General features: G+C 41.9%; 1 protein-coding gene across 1 annotated transcript in view; it reads right to left on the minus strand.

The window, feature by feature from the left end:
* Nucleotides 1–11,015: 11,015 nt before the first annotated feature.
* The window catches only part of CSMD1 (CUB and Sushi multiple domains 1), a 2,626,220-nt gene continuing 2,619,216 nt past the window's right edge, over nt 11,016–18,019 (minus strand). Inside the window, exon 64 of the mRNA XM_085610820.1 lies at nt 11,016–15,287. Coding sequence (XP_085466946.1) covers nt 15,128–15,287 — 160 coding nt within the window. The 3' untranslated portion in view covers nt 11,016–15,127. The remainder of the gene's footprint in view (nt 15,288–18,019) is intronic.

Genomic DNA, 18,019 nt, shown 5'->3' on the forward strand with positions numbered 1-18,019 from the left:
CCCTACCAGGGTTGTATTTCAAGCATACCATGCAATTCTTGACCACATTCTCTGCACATTTGGGAATTCCAGCATTCTGCCATACTGGAGCCAACAACTTACAAATTCCTTTCGTACTGATATGTGCCATTCCATGTGCCATAGTAACCACTGGGAGCACATATGCGTCAGGTAACAACCATCGCCTATGTTCTGTCAGATCAATCCAACAACCATTCTCATCCAACTTACCCATACTTTCTCTCCACTTGCTTAGCTCTTTCTCTGTGGCCTCAGCTTGAAGCGACTTCACACTCTCTATTGTGTTCTCACACATTCCAACATCATCAACCCATCTTGCGGGGCCTGCAACATACATTCTAGTCTTCACATTCTGTGCTGTTTCTTTCGCGGTCTCATCAGCAAACGCATTCCCACGTCCAACATCATCTGTGATTTTCCTGTGCGCACTGCATTTCATGATCGCAACTTGCAACGGTAGGGTCAGTGACTCAAGGAGATCATTCACCAACTTGCCATTCTGAATTTTAGCTCCATGCGACGTCAGAAACCCACGCTCTTTCCACAGTCGCCCAAAATTATGAGCCACGCCAAAGGCGTACTGGCTATCTGTGTATATATTCACTCTCATTCCTTCAGACAATACGCATGCTCTTGTGAGGGCGATTAATTCTGCTGCTTGGGCCGAATTATGTGGCACTCGTGCAGTTTCCACGACCGTGTGTAAAGTCGTGATAGCATATGCAGCAGTCGTGTCACCATTAGGGAGCTTGAAACACGAACCATCCACCCATAAAGTGCCATCACACTCAGTCAGGGGAGTATCTTTTAGATCTACTCTCCCTTTCGTCTCTTCTTCTGTTCTGAACAGACAGTCATGTTGCTCAATCTCATCTGAGTCTGCTGGAATTGGCAATAACGTAGCTGGATTCAGCGTACTGCATCTCTTTATGTGTATGTGATTTGCTAACAGTGTAAGCTCATAGCCTGATAATCGCGCACTAGTCAAGTGTTGTGTCTTGGTCCTATTTAATAATGTGTCTACAGCATGTGGAACCATAACGATCAATGTGTTGTCCATTACCAAACCAGCAGATTGTCGGATAGACATCGCTGCAGCAGCTGTCGCTCTCAGACAGCTTGGCAATGCCCTCGCTACAGGGTCCAAGGTTGATGAAAAATATGCGCATGGGCGCGGTCTGTCGCCAAAGGGCTGTGTTAACACTGACAACACACATCCATCTTTCTCGTGAACATACAACGTAAAAGGTTTGCTGTAGTCAGGAGTACCCAACACAGGAGCTGAGCACAATGCATTGCGCAATTCCACAAAACTTTTCTGGCACTCTTCAGACCATGGGATAGGATTCGGTGTGTCTTTGCATGTTAAGGCTAACAAAGGTTTTGCCAACAAGGAAAAATTAGGAATCCAATGCCTACAGTATGAGGTAATGCCCAAGAAAGCACGTACTTCTCTCTGTGTTCTTGGCACACTCAACTGTGCAATGGCTTGAATTCTTTCTGGGGTCAGTTTCCTTCCCTCCTTCGACAAGAGATGACCTAAGTAGGTCACTTCTTGTCGACAATATTGCAGCTTAGAGAGAGACACTTTGTGATGGAAAGCAGATAAATGGCGCAACAATGACAATGTGGCTTTTTTACAGATGTTTTCAGTATCCGCGGCGATTAGTAAATCGTCCACGTATTGAATCAGAATAGCGCCACTAGGTAAAACAAGTGCATCAAGCTGCGCTTTCAAAGCTTGACTGTATATGGATGGACTCTCACAGTAGCCCTGGGGAGCGCGTTTGAAGCGGAAGCTTCGGCCTCCCAGACTAAAGCCAAAAACATCTCTGCTCTCCTTTGCAATTGGGATGCTAAAGAAAGCATTCTTTAAATCGATCACTGAAAACCATGCAGCAGAGGCTGGAATCATCGTTAACAAGGCAGTTTATATCAGGGACAACCGGAAACTGTGGCACAACAATCTTATTAACCTCTCTAAGATCAATCACAAATCTGTAAACAGGTGGCTGTGAATGGTCCGTTCATTTTAAGACAGGTAAAATCGGACTATTGCAAACGTTGCCTCTTGTTTCTTCAATCACACCCTTATTAATTAAGTCGCTGACAATGTCTAACAATGCTTTCTGGCCTTCATTAGAGATCTTGTACTGGGGAATACGTGGCAGTCTGACATTAGCCTTTAAAGTCACCACGTATGGCGGTATCTCCAAGAGGCCCACATCATTGGGACCAGTAGCCCAAAGGGCATCCGGAAGGGATGACAATTCAGGTGGCATTGTATTTTTAGACAAGTACATTGGGGAAATCACTTTCTTGCCTAATGTAAGTTGTACTCCTGAAGGAGAACAATACAGTGTAGCGTGCAATCTTTTCAACAAATCTAATCCTAGCAAATTCTCACCACAACCTGTCGTCAGAATCAGGGGTGCTTTCAGCTCGCAAGGCCCAATAGAAAGTGACATGGGACTAGAAATCGGGTTCCTAACCGGGGCGCCAGAAAAACCTACTGAAACATTTATATCGCCAGACAAAGGTGCGCCAGGGAGTTTTGAATGCATGATTGAACTCTTTGCAGCACCAGTGTCTAGCAGAAAGGGCTCCGTTACATTTGCTGTAGTTACCTTAACATACGGTCCACTCTGATCCACTGGCACTGAAACAACTCCCTCTCTCTGTCTACGACTATCCTAGTAATCATTACTTTCTGCATCACCGTCCTCTGCATAATAATCATTATTATAATACTGAGCCGTATTACTAGTCGCGTTAGCTTGCTGGTCAAAACTATTGATGGTATTTTGAGGCGGCAGAGGACGCGCGTTCTGGGGAGCATTTCGGAGCTTGCTGACCACCCCTACCTCTTGCGCCATACGCATTACCGTTCCGCTGCATTAATTTAGGGCAACTATATTTAAAATGACCTTCCTCTTTGCAGTATGAACATTGGTTGGGACCTACAGGGACACGTGGTGCATAATACCCATTCATTTGCTGATTGTTCTGAAATTGTTGGGGTTGGTGATAGACACCTTGGGGTTGCCTATAATTATTCTGACCTCCACGTGGCGGATAGGCCTGCTGCAAAAGGACCTTCGTCTTTAGTTCCTTCGTTTTCTTTTCTGTTCTATCCTTTTCATCTTTATCTCTGTTTTCATAATACTGTGCAGTAGCCAGTATTTGCGCTGAAGAGGAAACAGCCCAAGAACTTTCTGAATCTTTTAACTTTTTACACAGGTCAGGAAGTAGATTCTGCACAAACTTATCCACAAATAACCGTTGGCCACCCTCAGTACTCATATCTTGCCCACTGTGGTCAACAAACGTTTCTTCAAACCTAGTAAAGAAGTCTGACACTGTCTCATCTTTCTTCTGCTTGCATGCAGATAACTTGTCCCAATTTACGCGCATCGAGGGCATTATTGTCTTCATATACGTGATGATTCTACCAGGCAGTTCTGCTACTAAAGGCTCAGGTTTCGCACCACCTGTTTGTCTAGCATCAGCAGCGATGATGTTAGCCCATGTGTCTCCTAGTTCTGCAGCATGATCCGTATTACGTATGGATCCCCACAAGGGCTGTGGAACCACATTCCCAAACAGCATATCTACATCAGCCAGATTCATTACACAAGATTCTGCAGTCTGTGACAACTCCTTATAATAACCAGTAGGGTTTTTACGGGGATCAGGCAATGACTGCTTGAGTGCTAACACCTCAGATCTTTTCCATGGAACATGTACCCAAATACGCTGGAAATGTGTTACGACAGGTGGATTAGCATTTGCATCAGCGGGTCTCCAAACTGGGGGAACCTCACGCATCGGATATTGGCGTGCTTTTACCCTCTTTCCCACAGAAACATCAGGTTCAAACAACGACTGTTGACAATCATCATTCCTGAAGGACAATACAACCGCAACTGCTTTCTCTACCTCGCGATCCACAATTATACCAGTTCCAAAGTCAAACCTCACTCTACACAACTCCTGCGGGCTCGGGTCTTTACCACTATCCTCCAATTCTTCACAGAGAATTTCGCACATTTTCTCAAACACATATCTCTGTTTTGGGGCATCCCACTGATGGAAAACGTTGACAACTGATTCCACATCATACAGTGAAGGGAAAACAATCCATCTACGCACCATGCTATCTATTACCTTTTTCTCATCAGGGTTAGGCAATTGACTACGCAGTTGCTTACGCTGTAAACCAGGAGTCGCACCAGATGACTCAAAGAGAGGCGACATTAATGTAGTAACCACATTAGCTAAGCGCTGTCGCGCTGAAGGAGAAGCTGAGGCGAAAACAGGGGGAAAAACAGAGGGAAGAAAAGAGGATGCAGAAACAGGTACTGGAGTGGTGGAAGGAAGAGTGTCAGGGGAGGCAGCTGCTGAATTAGGCAAAGTCGCAGGAAGCGCGGGGGCAGTTGGGAACACAACTGGCGGCCCTTGAGAGGGCTGCGCTATATGGACAAGAGCCGGCTGCGCAGCAGCTGGCGGTAGCGGCAAGGCTTGCAGTATATTAACTGGAGGTGGCATATTCACAAGCTGGGGAGGTGCCGTGGCATTTTGAGCATACGGGGGTGGTGAACTCAACAAATGTGACATCAGGGGATCTTTCTCCTTTTCTTCTAACTCATTCTGCTTAGAGTGTGGTAAGGCTGGGTAACATTTGTCGATCCCTAACTTACGCTGTCTGTGCAATTGCTCATTCATCTGCTCCTCCTCATTATCTTTAAATTGTACAGCTGCTTGCATTACTGTCATACCTCTCTCCCTTTTATTCTTTTTCGCTAGCTTAATTTCCTTCTGTTTGGCTTCCTTTCGCCATAAGCGGAAAGAGTCAAACATCGCCGGCCGGGCTTTCTTTTTGAACAATTTAATTTCTAAATTATCTAAAATATCGGTATCGAAACTACCATTTTGGGGCCATTTTAAAACACCGTCTTTCCTGGTGTAGTGGATCTATACTTCGTTATATGCAATGGGGCCTACGCCATGCTTTACATAGAGCTCATAAGTTGGAGTTCCAACCGGAGGGACCGGGCATGATTCCTCCAGCTGGAAATCTTTTCCACAACCCAAACAGAATAATCTACCAAATATTCTAGAACCAGGCATCTTTGCTCACTAGTCTAGATCCAAACGTCAAAGGATTATCAATTACGATAGTCTCGTGAATACACGAGTCCTCTGGCTTTGGCGTTTGCAAACTCCAAATTACCAAATCAAACGATCCCGAGGGATACCAAAACAAATGGGAGACGCTCCACTTATACTTAACTGAATATTGCTGATCGATGGCGTCACCAGAAGACTCTCTCGATTGTCTCGCTCTCTCAAAACTCGTCAAGGGTCCAAAACAGGTCGATTAATCAGGGCAGCAGTCCTTCGTAGCCGTCGGGACGTGGAGAACCTCGCAGAAAAGACTTTCGGACCACGTCGACATGCAGGGGTCGATGAAGTGGCGGCCTTCCTCCGGAATTTCCACACGAAGCTCCTCATGAACCTCTGGCTTGGACTGGTACCGCTGAAATCGTCCCGAGTTGGGCGCCAAACTGAAGTACTGGGTATTTTAGACCCAGCGGTGCAGGGGCACACACCCTATCGCTTCTGGGTTCACCCTGTTCCAGACCTACAGAAACACAGAGTCTTCTGGGTGAAGTCAAAGATCGTTTATTGGCTGCAGACCAATTACAGGTATCCTAGAAGTACAACAGCGTGTATGTTCTCAGGAGACTGCTGAAGATCATAGAAACGGACTTCATCTTAAATACGCTTTTCCCTGCCTCAAGCATACATTCCTAGGTTTTATGATACGGTAATAAACAAGTGTACATTACAAAGAAAAGGCAGAGTCATGATGACCATCCCACATTCCAGTTCGGCCAGCCCACAATGATTTACACAGTAAGGTTCAGATCCCACATTTGATATCAATAGGCCCCAATAAAACACGGGCAGCTCCTGTTTTGGGAAACAAGTCATAAAGCAGGAGCAGTCAGGTGTGAAAGAGATCAGCCGGAGGCTCGTGTAGAATGAAAGGGTTTTATGATGGGTCAAACCCTGATGCTAATCACAGGTGGACGGAGGAAGGGGAGCTCGTGAGACCAGTTTGACCTGGGGCAGCAGAGCCAGCTGCCCAGGTCACAGAGAAGTCACGGGAAAGCACATGTACTGTAAGGCCCGTATCTGCTCCATTATAGCCTATGTGAGGGCAATCACAAGATGGCCACTGCCTCCAAAATGGAACCCGCGTAGTGAAGCAGAATAACGTGTACACAGTGCATTCATAGCTAGAACGATGTATAAAGCACTCGTACATACCGCATTAATCATTTGCGGTTCGCCAACACCAGGAAAGACAGGGGTAGGGCCCTGTCCCCTACGCGGTCACAGAGATTAAAGTACGACACTGTTTAGGAGGTAGGTTCTGGGCAACAATCACACAGGCTATTGCTGTATATTGTGCTTCTCCTCCCTTTATGATTGTTTTCAAAATAAAACATTTGAAAGACGTATCTCGTATATTAATAAAAGTTGAATTTGTATGAAGGTTGTCCTTGTTGCATTATTATTCACTTACAAGTCATTGATTGTTAATGATGAAAATGTGTGATACATATTCTTAATTACATTTCACACAGTAAAGACAAAATCTTTTTCAAATGACATATTTGTGCAGTGCAAATATTAATAAGAAACATAGTTTCATGGACATAGAAATTTTGTTGCAAGTATCCATCATCATAATTGACACTTTCAACCAAAAAATAACAATTTTGAAATATTTTTAAGGTGCTAATACAGGTGTGTTTATTTTAACTTGATAAGTGACAACAGTAAATACATATGCATTACACCTTAAAAATGTTTACAGTAAATTAATATGTATTTAAATACAGGATATGCACTAGACAAGGGTAAATGTGTCATTAATAAGTGGTATTAATAGTAACTTTATTCGATAGCCAAGTACCATCAAAGTAGCCAAGAACCATCAAAGTAATGTCATTAATAATTATCTTAGATGTTTTGAGTTAAGAACTAACATTGATTTTACATGTACTGCAAAAACAAATGTTTGGTCTTGTCTAGTGCAAATTCTACATTTTAAAATATTTAAAATATTACAATTATGTAAAATGCATATGTATATGATTTGATACTTTCCAAAAAGAAAATTAAACACACCTGTATGGACACTTTTTGATTTATTACGTTAATGTCTATATTTGATTGCATGCATATTATCATGAAGGCAGCGTGCACCAAATTTAACATTAAAGTAAAAATATACAGGTGTGTGGTTTTTTTTTACAATTTTTAAAAAACAACTTTACACACATATGCACTGCACATCACTAAAATATTGTGTGTACAAGAGTTTAAAAAATGCACGAGTCTGTAGGTAATGTGAACAGACACGTCAAAAGGAAACAAGTAAAAAAAAAGGCTTACCTTCGATTACGGCAGCTACAAGGCTGATTTGCTTCTTGACTTTGACTTTTAAAATACTTTATTTAGACAATCAAATCTATTAAAGGCAAGTACAAGATACAAAGATTTGTGCAAGCACAAATAGTTTACAAAAATTAAAATGTGTTCAAATAAGCAGCAACTTATTATGCAATACAGTCAAATCATATAGATCATAAAACAGATGTACCCATAACACACTATCTTTAAAATGCAACAAGCTAGTACTGTATACCTTTAGCAGTAAGAGTACAGCAAATGCTAAGGACAAGCTTTAGGCCTTACTACAGATGTACAAGGCAGTACTTTTGACAGACATATCAGGTTTGTATGCCCTAAGATAGTTTAGTCTGTTTGCATTTTCATCTAGGCAACAATTTACAAAAAGTTAGAACTTTTAAAATGAAGGTTGGTGGCATATCATTTATGTTGATACACATGCAGGATTAACATGTGAGTAAACACAATGGTTATTACTAAAGTGCTAATATTTTAAAGTGCAAGATGCTATAAATATTGAGATGTTGAATGTTTACTAGAGATACTGTGAAGATTATTTCAGCTTATGATAATACGCTGATTCTAGACTGTAGATTCCTAATTTTGAAGGATATGTAATGTTTCGTCCGAATCCAATAATAAACTTGTATTAACCCATATTAGAACATTGGAATGTGGAGTCATCCATTGAATACAATAGAGTGCTCCACACTTCTACGGGACGGTAAAAGCCCGCAGAGCAACATTCTACATTGTTTTTGTTCACAGCTGCTGCTGTGAACAAGGGCCTCTTGGAGCCAGAGGGTATTTAAACCCCCTCGGGCTCCGATAGGCCTTTGTTTTATTTGTTAGAACATTCTGCCCTCAAGTGGCAGAATATTCTAATAGCCTTATATCCCTTCGTAGTGGGGCTGTACCTGCCATTAAAGTCCCGCTCCCTTGTTACAGGCCCTCACCTCCAGCTTGGGCCTTTAATGGCTGGTATAGCCTGATACGGTTCGCTATAAGGCTATATTAAAGTGTCTACAATTGCCTAGCAGCCTCCCTTTTATTCCCACTAGTTTTGCGAGCAACAGCTATACAAGGGCAGAGGAGATAATCTAAACAGTATCTGGTCTGGGGTTGGGTCAGGTCCTTCTTGGAGGGTCGCTCTCAGCAGGTCTGGCTTCCACCTTGTGTCTCTGCTCCCCAACCAGTGGCTACGGGTGTCCCGCAGGGGTCATCCCTTAGTCCCCTTCTTTTTAACATCTATGTCAACCCGTTGGTTTATCTAGCGGAGGCATTAGGGGCTAAGGTGATGGCCTATGCTGATGACACCCAGCTTCTGTTCTCTTGGGGACGAGACGAGGATTCAGTTCTCTCTGCCCAACACTGTTTGTCTTCTGTCTTCCACTGGCTTGAGCAGGCACAGCTCAAGTGCAATGAGGAGAAATCTGAGATCCTCTTGTACAGCACATTTCCTGCCAACTTCAGAGAGAAGCTGTGGCCCCCTGGTTTTACCTTTCTCAGTTCTAAGGGAGACTCTGCCAAAAATCTGGGGGTTTGGTTCCGGGAGAACTTGACCTTTTCTTCTCAGGTCAAGAAGCTGGCTGGTACCTGTTTTAGCATGCTGAAAACTCTGAGGAGGTTTCTCCCTCTCCTTCCAAAATCAGCAAAGGAAACTGTTGTCCGTGCCCTGATTCTCTCCCGGTTAGATTACCCTAATGCTCTGTATGCTGGCATCCCAGGTTACCTCTCGAACAAATTGCAGGTGATACAAAACTTTACTGCCAGACTCCTGCTGGGTCTTTCCAGCAGGTGTAGTGTTCGTTCTCATTTGCGATCTCTGTACTGGCTCCCGGCGGAGGTCCGAATAAAATTTAACATTTTATCTATTGCCCCCAAAGCTCTCCATGGTCTGGGACCCATCTACTTGCAGAAGAGGTTCGCTTTCTACATTCCGGCGAGACAGTTGCGTTCTTCCTCCCAACTTTTGGCGCAAATTCCTCGGTTGAACTGCCAAACGCTTGGCGGGAGCGCTTGTGCCCAGATAGCGGCGCTGGCATTGAATTCATTGCCATTGGCCTTGCGCAGTGTCAAAGATCTCGTGATTTTTAAGAAAAAGCTGAACACCTTTCTCTTCTAGCTCTGCCTCTTGACTCAGACTCCTTTTCAGGTTTGCGCCAGGACACTTCTCGGAGTATCTGTGCGCGCTACAAGTTTATATAACATAACATAACATTCAACTCTCTAGAGGCCTCAGAACTCAATTGCATTCTCTGCTGACAGTACTCAGGGGACCTGTGATTAAAAATCAAACAATAAGGAATATTTAACAGTTGTTTCTCTTTAACCTATCAAATAGTTTATATTGCTGTTTTGAATGTGATAGCTGGTCAATTGGTAAGTGCCTGTGATAGCCAGATGTAGTTGATGATCCACTACTTGGATGGCGGCAGTTTTATTACCCAGGCTTTTCACACTGACGCAGAAGTTTTGGAAGGCTTGGAGCAGTAACTGGGCTCATAACTCTTGGATTCGCTCTGTCCAGGAATTTTATGAGGCTAGCATTTGATTGCGGGTGACCTTCATTCAAGAAAAATGTAACAGCTGCTGGTATTGAATGTGTTCCTTGTTTAATCAGGAAAGGCGACAAAGTATTTTGTACTCTATCTAATGAGAATGAGCGTATACAGAGCAGGTGAGTTAGGGATTCCTGGAACAGGCCGCATAAGCGACACATATTTGCATTGGGTTGGCGCACCCAGGGGGGTGCAGAAGATCTAATGATGAAAACAACCCATCCGAAAAGAATGATTTGCTTTGCGGTTAAGTAGCAGCAGCATAGGGAGTACTAGGGCGATCAGGTTAATGTTGAAAACGGAAGTGGAAAAGTGAAAAAGTGAGAAAGGTGAGTTTCTAATTTATATCAATTCCAAACGGCCAACACAGGTGTGGCTGTTTCCCCACCACCATTACATTGGAGGGAATGCACATTGTGATTGGTCCAGTGTGCAAACTGGCTGTACTCCCTCTGACAGCTGATTTTGCCTATGACACCGTTAATGCTGGTGAAAAGATCTGGCAGAGACGGTGGCACTTCAACAGTCTTTCTTATATATCAACCCACCAGCATCTAAATAGAGTGAGTGGACACACTAATTGGCAGATGGAGAATCTGACCGAAAATCAATGGCAGTACTGATTCTTCCAAGATAAAAATCAGGTCCTAAGTCTAAATTGCAATATTTCCTTTTAGTAAGCTGTCACTACATATAATTCTCAATTAATTTTGTACAAACAAGTATATATAGCTTATTCAACTATTGTATGAAAATTGGACATTGTATACATGGTCATAGTGGTACCACAAGAACATCTCATGTTCTTTCCCTCGCAAACCAGTACAGTAGAAATTATCAAAATACTTAAGGCACTCAAAGTCAGGATAAGAAAATTTACTCAGAAGCTGGAAATCTAAAATTAAATATTTATTTAGAACTTTGATTTCAAGATAGGTGGCATTGCACAGGCTATATTACAATATTTTATAATATATATATTTATATACTTCTTTCGCCAAAAAGATAGTGTTGTATTTTACAGGCCACTGAAATATTATTACATGTGAATTAAGAAAAGAAACTGAAAATCAGCTATAGATGATACATTTTACATTATTGGGGGAATTACATGTTTTATGGTAAAAACATTTATTGTAACAATTTACCTACATTAATCAGAAAAGTACAGCATATTTATTCATTTTACAAATTCTTCATAAAAAATATATCTCTGTACAAAAAGTTATTTTGCACCTATCTATGTCAGCAGCATGTAGTGAGATGAATTGATGGATAAAGGGAATGGAGATAGTAATGATAGAAAAATGAAAGCGTTCTACTTTTTCCTCTTTTTAGCAGTTTTTTTCTATTTTGTTTACAAAATATTTTACACAAGAAACAAAATTATTGCAGCCAGCCTGAAGAAAGGCAAGGTGTGTATAATAAGCATTCTTTCAAACTTTGAAGCACAAAATCAGTTATTTTTTCCATTCTGATACTTTATCTGTGGCCCACCTCCATGGGCTAAGTCCAGTGAAGTCTTAATAAGGTGCAACTAAAAGTGAACACCCTGGCTGCTACTGCATACTTCAGTGATCATTGGTCTGAAAGGAGACCAAAATAATAATAATAAAAAAGAATGAACCATAAATTAAATGCTAACGTGGGTGTACTTTGAGAAACATACTAAAAATGTAGTCATCTTGAACAGGCACTGAGTTGATTACATCAATGAAACATACTTCCAATGTTTTACAATACCCCATTAATTATATTAAGACAGTATTGTTGTTTTTGGTTTTAACATTTAAAATGTTTTCACTTTGTGACAGATTGCAGCACTCCCTCATTTAAATTTTCCCGTTACATCACGTCAATTTCAAGAATTATTCATTGTCATAGTAAAACATTTAGTATATTAGTTGCAAACGCCAGTGTGTGACCCTTTTCAGCATTAACAGCTTGTGTGAGCTTTTTTTTGTCAGCCCTAGCTGTTGGTGTTTTGTTGGGGATTATTGCTAGAAAAGTTCCCCTTCCAGCCATTCAGTGTAGCGACTGCTGTTGCCCAGCCGCTAAAATGAAAAGTATTGGGTGCCTATCACCACTCTTCATATTCATTGATCACCTGCCAATATACTTTCAAGGGGTCGGAAATGTTGCTGATTGTCTTTAATATTTCATTTTGCATGTTAAATAACATTATGTTATTTTTTCTGCCAGTAAGCCAAACACATTTTTTTACAATCGAAGGTTAATTTAGGCAATTGATAACATATTCTTATTTCCAATCTGTAAATAGTTATTAGAGAAAATTAATGAATGTCAAATTAAACATTCAGGAGGACCAAGTGTGAACGTGGAGATATGCTTTTGTTCCCAATAGAAGTATTTTAATTGGTTGATAATGGAACTAATTTATGTATAGCACATTCGATGTGTTGCAGGTGCAGGTTTTGAGTGTTATCAAAAAAATCTAATTGTCAACCAGGAGAATGTTATAAGAGTAAGCTGTATAGTCTCAATAGAATACTGATCTAGTTTTATAAAGACAAAATGGTTTGATCAGCTTCTTCTATACCATTAATTCAATGCGTTTCGCCATAGTTTCATAGGGCACAATCGGTAATCGAACAATGTTGTAGCCTAAGTGTTTAACAATGTACAGAAATGTGCTTTGCTTGTGTCAAACTGGTTACCAGCCCATGGCATTCATTATCTTCCATTAAGTGCTACCATTGAAGAGCTGGTTTGCTTAGTCTATTCCACATACACAGATATCGCCAGCCCTTCTTACATTTTCCACTGTCTTCTATATACATTTGAACTTCAAGCTCTTCTTTTTAAATCGCGTGCCATACATTTTGAGGAATATAGTATGTAAATATTTTAAAAATTAATATACTCTTCTCCACATATTCAGCTGGTAGCTTACTATACAATGGCCATTACTCTATTTTGTGGTGTTCTTTTCAGCTGTCGTGCATCTTTGATATTATTTTAGTGGTATTGTGGCATGAATGAATTTCAGCCAGCAAATCACGTGTTTCCCTTTTTATCTTACAGATGCATCGTTTAGACAGTTTGAATACATTCATTCTAATTTGATCCTAATCATATCGTAAACCATTCAGAACTAAGAGGCCTAATTTGACTATTTCAGACATGTCTGTCTTTATGTTGTGGCATTCTCTTCCTGATGTTCTGTTTGAAATCGTTGCTTGATGATTTTGTGTATGTAATAGATAAAACGTTGCCTTTCCTGGACAATGTGTAGAACTGCCCTCAACAGGGTTGTTAGCAGTGGGTTGAGGCTATTTTTGTACAAAAATAATATAAATATAGTACTTTACTGTTTGACATGTTTCTTAGTCTTCTGTAGAGCTACATATGCACAGAAGCATGGACTCTCGTTTTGGTTTCAAAAAACATTTTTGGATGTGACTACACACCTTAGCCGCACTACTTCCAGGACAGTGTATTGGAAAGAGTGAGATGTTTCTTTCCTTTTGTCAAGCTTTATAAAATCGTAAAAACTAAAGCAAGGCTTGATCACACACAAAAAAATTCAACAAACAGATTCTTGATATTAATATGCCTCTGTCTAAACCTAATAACATTTGCACTCTGTTTGCAATCACATTTTGTTCATTATATTCTAAGCAACATATTAACGCTAATAACACATAATTAGAACAGAGAGTAAAGGAAGACTGTTAGCTCATGCTCATAAGCTTTGTGAGCTATCCAAAATAAATACCTGTTTACCTCTACATATAGCGCACAGCATTACTATAGCCGCCTACCCCTTGCTTTTAGGAGGGGGGGCAATAAAGACCAAGGAACAGAACACATAATTTGCACCAGTGGCAAGCAAATTTGCACTGGGAGCAGGCCATTTTACAGAAGTGATACGCAATTTTAGTTGCATGACTGTCAAGTTTGCGCCTTTCGTTAACCAATATTTGTTCGGAATAACTCGTAACAAATGCCATTTTTGAAATACTGGCCAATGTCAAGTCAAAATTGCCCGAGTACAGTCCAGAATTACCTAAATTTAGTGCAAAATTACTAAGCAACCGTGTGATCTGGACTGGAAAGTGTTCTTTTCTATGGAAATAATCCTTGAAATTTGAGTGAAAATTAACAGTTTGTTCTGATAGCTGTCCACTGATCTTTTGTGATATTGATGCAAACTTTGACATGAGTTAAGCATAAACAAGTAAAAACAACACAAACATTTGCAAATAGTTTCTTTAGTATCGCCACTCTGTGCCAAGGTTAAAAGGCCATATCATAGAACCAAAAGTAAAGGATCATAAAATGCTTCAAATAAGAATGTCAATTTCTTATGTACAATGTTTAGAGTGTATAAACCCTGTATGTTTTTGTTTGTTGTACCAGTATCGTAGTCATGTATATCACATTAGTGCAAACAAGTTGTGCAGTAATATTTTGCAATAACATTTTTAGTGGGAAACTTGCAAATCACCCAAGTTCTTTAATACAGAACGCGGGATCTTCTGTTGGTCTCCAAAATTGTCACACAATCTCTGTGATGATATAATAAAGCGTCTTGATGGATGTGCAACTGCAAGAAAGTGTTTATTCTCGTTTAAAAAAAGAAAGCTTTTACTTCTTCCGAATATTTATTTTCCTAGGGATAAAAAATGTATACGGTGGAGCTATCATTTTTCTGAGTACACCAAGGACTTGTCCAAGTGCCTGGAAGATTGCATTGAAAGGCATCCAGCCACGCAAAAGTACGAATGTCTGAGGCATTAAATATGACGGATTGGCATGACTTGGCAGTATCCTTCGGTGTGCCTTGGTTTCAAGCAAATGCAGCCAGGCATTTCAGCTCCACGGTATGTCAAGCACATTTTTTCACTTCTTCTCTAGAAGACTGGTGACACATGAAGCCCAAACGTTTAGCTGCAGGTTCTTGTATGCTGATAAAAGATAGACCACAGCAGCAAATAAAAGGGCGAGAAGTTGGTAACTGGCACCAAAAGACTTACTGCGTGTCTGTCAGAGGTACAGTATGGCTATGAATCAGTCATATCAAACACATAGGGCTATACCACTGTACAGACTGTGTTCAATGTTGTGTCAAATCGTACTGCCTTTGCCTCTGTGGGTTTTAAGTTTGTATCGTACATGGGATTTTCAAATGAAGCTTGTCCATTGCTATTTTCATGCCCAGCATAGCCATTGTATTGTACTTTTGGTCTTGTTCTGTGGAAAAAAGAGACACTGATTATCATAGTCTGCAAACAATGGAGAAAGCAGCAATTCTAAAATCAAATACTATGGACAATATTGAAATTTTATGAGAACAATCTGTGCTGTGAAGGAACATCAGAACCGTCATTTTATTTATTCAGCAGCTGTTCATAGCCTTGCTGCATCATATTATTTTAGTGTGCTTTACGATGAACATTAATTTGAATTGCAGAAAAAAACCATGCAACATACATTAGTAAAAGATGGCTAAAGAGTAGAAAGACATACATAGCAGGTTGATACTCAGGGACCTCCACATCGTTCCTATAGTCATGCATGTGGATGTGTAATGAAAAAGCAGGGAACAGTCGCTCTAGCCTGAAAAATGGCCCTGAGGCTGAAACACAGAAAACAAAACAATGCCTTGGGCAGTAGAGCCCCAGAATCCCCATCAGCAGTGAGAAAAATACATAGGGGCAGATTTATGTTTCCTGGCGCATCCCTGCAAATCAGCAAGGATGCGCCAGGAATGATGCGTCACGCAAGTTTACCCTTTCGCCACACATGATGCGCCGCATTTACAATGCGGCGCATCATGGCGCAGGAATAAACAGATGTGTGACGCATCCGATGGCGTAAGGTTGGCGCAGTGCTTCAGTTGCGTCGCAAGCGCGACGCAACTCCAGCACTGTTCCAACCTACCCTATCCCTAACATGGTGCGTCAAGCCTTACGCCTGCTTCAAGCAGGCGCAGGGTTTTGGCGCATCAGCGTTGAGAAAGTGACTCAGTCAAATCTTATAGATTTGACTGAGTCACTTTTCAGGGGCGTTCCTGCGACGGAACGCCCCCCCCTCTGTCGACACGCCCACGTGAAACCTGACGCAGGTTTTACTTGGCGCAGGGCTTTACATCGTGACGCATCTCCATTGATGTGTCACGATGTAAATATGGCGCAACGTGGCGCAGGGTTTACACCGCCGCTGCCTCACAGTGACGCAACGGCGGCGTAAAAGTGGCGCATCTCCAATATAGATCTGCCCCATACATTTTACTGGTGTCCCCAGAGGGACAGAAGCATCTGAAAAATGTTGGAATTATGAGTAAACAGATTCGTGGTGCTGCCTGTGCACGTGGTAAGACTCAACAAACACCCTGGGGTAGATTTATAATAACTGGCGCATCCCTGCATATCAGCAGGGATGCGCCAGTTATTTTGCGGCCCAGCTCTGCCATCATGGATGCGCCGCATTTATAATGCGGCGCACCATGGGACAAAAATGGCACAGATGCGTCACGCATCTGTGCCGTAAAAGTGGCGCATTGCTGGAGTTGCGTCACAAGCGCGACATAGCTCCAGCAATGCTCTGGGGGGCCCTATCTGCACAATGCTGCGTCAATCCTTACGCCTGCTTCAAGCAGGCGCAGGGTTTTGACGCAGCATGGGCTCAAAAGTGACTGAGTGAAATCTTGTAGATCACAGAAACATAGCCGTTTTATGAGGAATTTACAGATGGATGATCATTAAAAGTTAAATGCGGTGCAAAATCACTGATTTCAAGGTACGTCATTAATGTCTCCCAATGGGTCGTGACTTCCCCGCAGCGTACAACATAAGTTAGAGGCACTTGGAAAGTTGACAATTTTTTGTTCTAACCATTTGTTGCCTACGGCCTGTATCCTGAATCACATGACTAGATGTAGTTGGCAACTGGCCTTTGTGTATTCCTCCAGACAATATTACAACAGGGGACTTAGTGTTGGCAGGATGGGCCATCCTGGCAGGATGGGAGGGGTGGTGCTGTGCGCAGCCCACTTACATTTCAAAGGAATTGCCTCAGTAGACACACAAACAACTTCACACTCGCCTTTTGTGACACCACACCCTGTGTAACCAGGGCAGGGAGGCAGGAAATTCCAGAACCATCTGTGGGGGGGGACTTCAGAAGTTTTTTTCACTTCAAAGCTTGCACCAGTCATACAAATAGTTCTCTCAGACCCGCCGTTCAATACACTTCTGGACCTATGGATACTACAGAAGGAGGACTGCCATGCCCTACCCTCCTCTCTGAGAAGGAAGACTGACACTGCTCATTTCACCCCAGGCAGAGTGACTCCAAGGGTCAGATTACTGACTTCTTCCTCTGAGCTAGATGGACACAACACGCTCCAGAGGCCTTGGCCTACACTACCTGCCCAACTGACCTGCTGGACTTACCTGGACTTGCAAATGGACCAGCTTGACCCCTTCCTACCTCTGCTAAAGTTAGTACCTCATCCCCATGAGTTGCCTTCCCAGGTTCTGGGCCTTTGGAGGATCAGGAAGCACTCCTATGAAGAAAAAGGAGAAATCCTGAAGTTTTGGGCTCTTCGTAACCACAAACACAGAATGTGTGTTAGTGAGTTATGAGATTCTAGCCCCAGCACATCTGTGAGTAAAACCTGGACTGTTTTGCCATATTACTCTGACAGCCAAGTGCTAAAAGGTGTACTTGGTTCCTTGTTAGATGGTAGGCACTATGAGGTCCCCTGCAAACCAGAAGTGAAAAATCCCTATTGCAACAGCTCGGGTGCTATCGTGGACTGAATATCTGACCTCATACATGACCTTCAACAAATTGTTGGATTTCATCTTTTCCATCTGTTAACTGATTAAATGTGGTGGATGAACTATTCACGTTCATTGTATTACCTTTGTAGTGCAGTGGACGTGAATATTTCATCCACCGTTTTGCTAAAGAAAACT

The sequence above is a fragment of the Triturus cristatus genome, chromosome 6, assembly GCF_964204655.1.
Source record: "Triturus cristatus chromosome 6, aTriCri1.1, whole genome shotgun sequence".
NCBI lineage: Eukaryota > Metazoa > Chordata > Amphibia > Caudata > Salamandridae > Triturus > Triturus cristatus.